The 5,495-nt window shown below is 27.5% G+C and overlaps 1 protein-coding gene across 1 annotated transcript; it reads left to right on the top strand.

Moving 5' to 3' along the window:
* The first annotated feature begins 638 nt into the window (after positions 1–638).
* On the top strand, positions 639–1,572 carry LOC108201613 (CASP-like protein 1). Its single transcript, XM_017369902.2, has 3 exons — positions 639–930; positions 1,010–1,139; positions 1,228–1,572. The coding sequence occupies exons 1-3, from the start codon at positions 689–691 to the stop codon at positions 1,441–1,443; spliced, it is 588 nt and encodes a 195-aa protein (XP_017225391.2). The 5' UTR covers positions 639–688; the 3' UTR covers positions 1,444–1,572.
* Positions 1,573–5,495: the final 3,923 nt, after the last annotated feature.

The following is a 5,495-nucleotide window of genomic DNA, read 5'->3' as shown; positions in this document are numbered from 1 at the left end:
CCTTCTTTCTTGGTTAAACAAGTCTTCTTGGAGAACTAGTAATAGATGGTGCACCATGCTCGATTATGGCAAATAAAATTATTCTTTGATTATATTTCTTGGTACTTTGATTTTATTGGCACAGAAAGAGTAGAGTCGTTTTTTGGTAAAAAATTAATTACTCTTGTCTTCTAGGTTTTTTCGGTTCACGTACATTTATTTATAATTTTTGTTTGAAAGAGGTTTCCTGTAAATTACATGTTAAATTTATTAATATTTCTAGAAAAGTATACAAAATTTTAATAAGATTGGCTGGTTTGATTATGAGGTGGAAAAAGATAATAGATTACCCGAGAAAACAATTATTGAAACAGAGCATCAGCTGCCCAAAAGCGAATAACTATATTTTATCAGCTGCCCAAAAGCGAATAACTATATTTTACCGCAAGTGCGATTGAAGCATGAGATTATTGTAATCATACAATTGACTCATGTGTTTTGTTGTTTTAATAGTTTAAGCTAAGTTGATAACATGAGAATATTCAAGCTACTTGACCTGTCTATTTTCGTAGATCTACTGCTTAATTGGGCAGCCTTCAGAGAACACTCCTATAAATAGTGATCCATAGCTCCGAGTTATTCGCGAATCTTCTCAACCTCTCATCTGCATCCTTGGGTGTTTTACAGTAAAATACAAAGTAAAATATCCATGGCCTCGATCAGTCCCAGATCTCCACCAGTGGCACTAGAGCTTGAGAAGAATAGTCAGGCCAGTACTACAACTAGCAAATTTGTGTTCCATGATGTGATATTGAGGGTCTTCTTGTTTGCAACATCCCTAACGTCACTTGTAGCTCTAGTGACCAGTAAGCAAACTGAAACGATTCCCGTGCCTTTCCCACCTTACCGAGCATCTGTTGCAGCTGAATTCACTGATTTACCAGCCTTCATGTAAGTGCAATTTTTGTTTTGCACAGCAAAATTAATGCAAATATTTCTTGCCTATGAACCAACATGGATTTATTTTCAGATATTCGTCAGCTGTCCTCTCAGTGACTTGCTTCTACAGCATAATTACTACCATCTTATCTTTTTTTGCACTCGTGAAACGTTCTACAACATCAACAAAGTTGATGTCATGTGTTTTCTCCGTAGATGTGGTAAGTGATGGAAAATCTCCATGTCCATACACCGTTATAAGACATCATGTATATAATAATTTATTAACCATTGCATTTTTGTGCTCAGCTACTCTTAGGTATTTTAGCTTCAGCAACTGGAGCCTCAGGTGAAGTAGCCTACTTAGAACTCAAAGGAAACTCAAATGTAGGATGGCACAAGATCTGCAATGTCTATGATTCCTACTGCCGACACATTGGATTCTCGGTTTTAACCTCAATCTTTTCCTCCATGGTGCTAGCATTCCTGATCATCCTCTACATCATTACTGTATCACGAAGATAAGCACATCATAGACATCATTAAAATTAGTATGCATACCTGATTGATGGGAGCATATTCTTCATTGTTTAGAAAGATTGTAATGGAAGGTTATAGTTACCTGAAAAAAATATTAAAATTTTGTTTAACATATTCAGTGATTAATGTAATGACAATAAAAAAGGTCAAAAATTTGAGCTGAATAGTAATAATTATAAAATTTTAGATTCATAATTATAGGCTCATTGATAATATCAATATGATATCTTCACATAATTTAAAAAAATTGCGACAATATATTTATATTTTTACTAATATCTTACTTAGGCTAAGAAGCAAAATTGACCGTTTTCATTTATCTAAGAATTAAAATTATATTCCTTAAGAAAATGACAAAAAACATTTTAAAAAGGGTTTTTAAAAAACTTTTGTTATTAGAATAAGCACTATTTCATATACAAGCTTCTATCCTCCGATAAAACAATCATAATCATATATAAACACATAACATAGATTTTTGAAGAGCAAATAGATGGAGAAAGAATAACAAATAACACACACCATCTATCAAATGAATAATACAATCATTCCCATAAGGATCAATGGATGGAAAAATAATAACAAATAATCCACACATTTGAATGTTTTTGATAGCGGGGTTAAAACTGAAAATGATAATGAGAGAAAAGTTTCTATAACTTAATTTAGTGTTTAATATTATATCCATCACCTATGAAATGGAGTGTTTATATAGATACATAAGAAATTTCTGGAACACACTTGAAGGTGCTAGGAGGTGGATAAATGATGGAGAGCCCAGACAATCCAACTATATAATGTACAATTCAAACTAGCTAGGCCCAAAATTTTTAGGTCCATTAATTACATACCCCATAGTAGTTAGGCCCATTATATTTTTTTTATAGTTTAGTTAGTGTGTGAAAGTAAATATTATTATAAACAAATTATTATATTATAATTGTCTTAGAAAATAAGTGAATCATAAGTAGTTATTTTCAAATTATTAATTCGTTCAAATTTATTCACATTTATAATCTTAGTATACTTGTGGAATATACATGGATGAGTTTTTAAATTCACAAGTAATTTATAAAATTCGTCATCAAATAATAGTTCTAAACTATATATATATATATATATATATATATATATATATATATATATATATATGCACTTGCTCAAATGAGAACTTTTTTAAAATGAGAACTGCGAGAACTTTCTTAATTTATCAAAATCTCATTCATTTGAAAGGCCCCGCCAGGGGCACCTTCACAAAAAATGTATATCATTAAGGTCTCCACTTAGCTAGCCGAAAAAAAAATCAAAAAAAAATCACTGATGACGTGGCAGTGGACCTTTTTTTTTGAATTTTTTTTTTTGACTAGCTAGGAAGAGACTAGTTTTATATACATTTTTTATATTGGGCACCCACTAGTTTGATGTTTAGATTAGCCAAAATATGATAAATTAAGGAAGTTCTCACGGTTCTGATTTTAAGAAGTTCTCACTGGAGTAACCCTATATATATATATATATATATGTGTGTGTGTGTATATATGTGTGTGTTTACACTCCAAACACTTATTTAATAATTCAATAAGAAAGTAGAAATCTTAATTTTGCATACAAATATTTTTAGACAAATATTTGTTTATAAATATTATTTAAAATTTAAACTGATTAATATGTGTGTGTATGACGTAGCACGTGCATGTGATAATTCAACAAACAATCCTTCTACATACATTAGGATTAATTATTTGTGACTTACCAATAAACAATTAAAATTTTATCTTTTATCTAAATAAATAAATAAAATAAATTAAGTAGATAGATACATAAGAAGTTTCTAGAACACACCAGAAGGTGGTAGCCTGAGAGGTGGGTAATTGATGGAGAGCCCAGACGACCCAACTACATAATGAACACGTAAATCTGGTCCCAAAATTTTTAGGTCCATTACATATCCCATACTATTCAGGCCCATCCTATACTTTTTTTTATAGTTTAGTTAGTTTCTTAAAAATAATATTATTACAAACAAATTATTTGATTATACCTGTCTTAGAAAATAAATGAATTAAAAGTAGTTATTTTTTAAATTATTAATGTGTTCAAATTCATTAACGTTTATAATCTTAGTATATATGTGGCTCATAGTTTATAAATTCACAATTAATTTATAGAGTTTTTTACTAATTAATTTTTCTAGGATATGTGTGTGTGTGTGGTGGATGGTTGGGGGGGGGGTGTCGGAGACTTGAAAAACTTATATAATTTAATATTGAATATAATTTCAGTATCAAACCTCCATATTTTTAGTACAATGAATGTTTATATATATATATATATATATATATAGGCCAACATTCAAAAGAGGGACTCCTTATATGGAGTTACATAGTGCGCCAATATAAATCATCAATTTTATTATAAATTCTGTTATATAATACATATAAAACGTGATTCTAATATAAAATACTATAAAATAAATCTATTTTAAGTAATTTAACACTTAAAATTTGATTAAAAAAAGTATATTTTCGAAACTGATTCTACAACAGAATAATTCTGGATGATTATTATTCTGTTATAGAATCATGTTGAGATATTGCATAATTTTAGATGATCTTTGGAATAAAAAAATTGTATAACTTCGTTTTCGGTTTAATAATCAAAATTTTCAATTATATTTCATAAAAAATATAATAAAATATATATTATGTATATATTTATAATGGTGTGCTACGTAACTCCATATAAGAGAGTATGCTATAGAGTGCTACCCTATATATATATATATATATATATATATATATATATATATATATATATATATATATATATATATATATATATATATATGGAGAAGTTCAAAAGAGACTGGGGAGTAGCGGGAGACCTGAGAGACCATGATCTCTAGCATTGATTCTCTTTTGATCTTGTGGTCTATATGCTATACATACATACTGGTATTCTTCCTTGTTTAAATTCTAGGGGTACTTATTATATTTTAAAAATACGCATTATGCATACATTAATCATACGATTTTGTTAATTGTACTTCCATAATTATGCGGATTAATTACTATCAAAATCACAGTTACAGTTCTTTATAATATACTATTCAAATTGTTTCCATGTATGTAAAAATCTTAGAATAACTACCATTAATGATACATATTTCATTAATCATACCTTTTTTAAATAGATTGTATGAAGATTTGGGTGCACTATTAACATAAATTAAAAAATTTACAATTAATATATTACTATAAATTACATTATGCAATTTATCACAGATTCGTTGGAATATGTTATGGATATTTTTACAAAAATTAACATATTCTAGTAAATATTTTATGAAATCTTACAAAATTCTTTAAGATTTCAGATCGTAATAAAGATTATTTTAAAGATCGTATTAAAAATTATTTTAAAGATCAAAGTAAAGATAATGATAAAGATTCTTTAAGATGATCGTGGTATTATTAAAATGTACATATCGGATAATTTTTACAAGATTCTTTAAGATGATCGTGATATTATTAAAATGTACATATCGGATTCTTTAATATCGTGAATCTTATTTTCACAAGAATTTTTAAGGTGTTCCTTAGACACCTTAAATACAATTCTGATATATTTTAATTCAAAATATTCATTATAATTCTTCATATATAATATGTCTTTATCGGATAATTTTTAAATATAATTTCACCAAATATTATAAAAATATTTTTTTATTGAACTAAAATAAGATTCCAATAAATTTATACTAAATATTTTGATGTAAAATTTACAATTTTTTTTTGGATGTTTACAAACTCTATATCAAACATTTTTAAGAACTTATGAGACTCAGTAATAGAATATATTTATTAAATTACTCGCCAGAATCTTAATATTATATATCAATCATTTTTAAGTGTTCTCATATGTTTAATCTCATCATAAATAAATTCTATTAAACATGGTCCAACATATTTAATCATGTTTTGCCAACTATGTAGTAGCGAATGTTTTATTAAGATTCTCTTAAGTGTTTATTAGCA

Source organism: Daucus carota, chromosome 9 (genome assembly GCF_001625215.2).
Source record: "Daucus carota subsp. sativus chromosome 9, DH1 v3.0, whole genome shotgun sequence".
Classification (NCBI taxonomy): Eukaryota; Viridiplantae; Streptophyta; class Magnoliopsida; order Apiales; family Apiaceae; genus Daucus; species Daucus carota.
This window is presented reverse-complemented; position numbering and strand designations above follow the sequence as displayed.

Coding starts and splice junctions, on each gene's coding strand:
- LOC108201613 (XM_017369902.2), top strand. CDS start 689: ATGGCCTCGATCAGTCCCAGATCTCCACCAGTGGCACTAGAGCTTGAG. Junction 931..1,009: donor ACTGATTTACCAGCCTTCAT/GTAAGTGCAATT, acceptor ATTTATTTTCAG/ATATTCGTCAGCTGTCCTCT. Junction 1,140..1,227: donor GTGTTTTCTCCGTAGATGTG/GTAAGTGATGGA, acceptor TTTTGTGCTCAG/CTACTCTTAGGTATTTTAGC.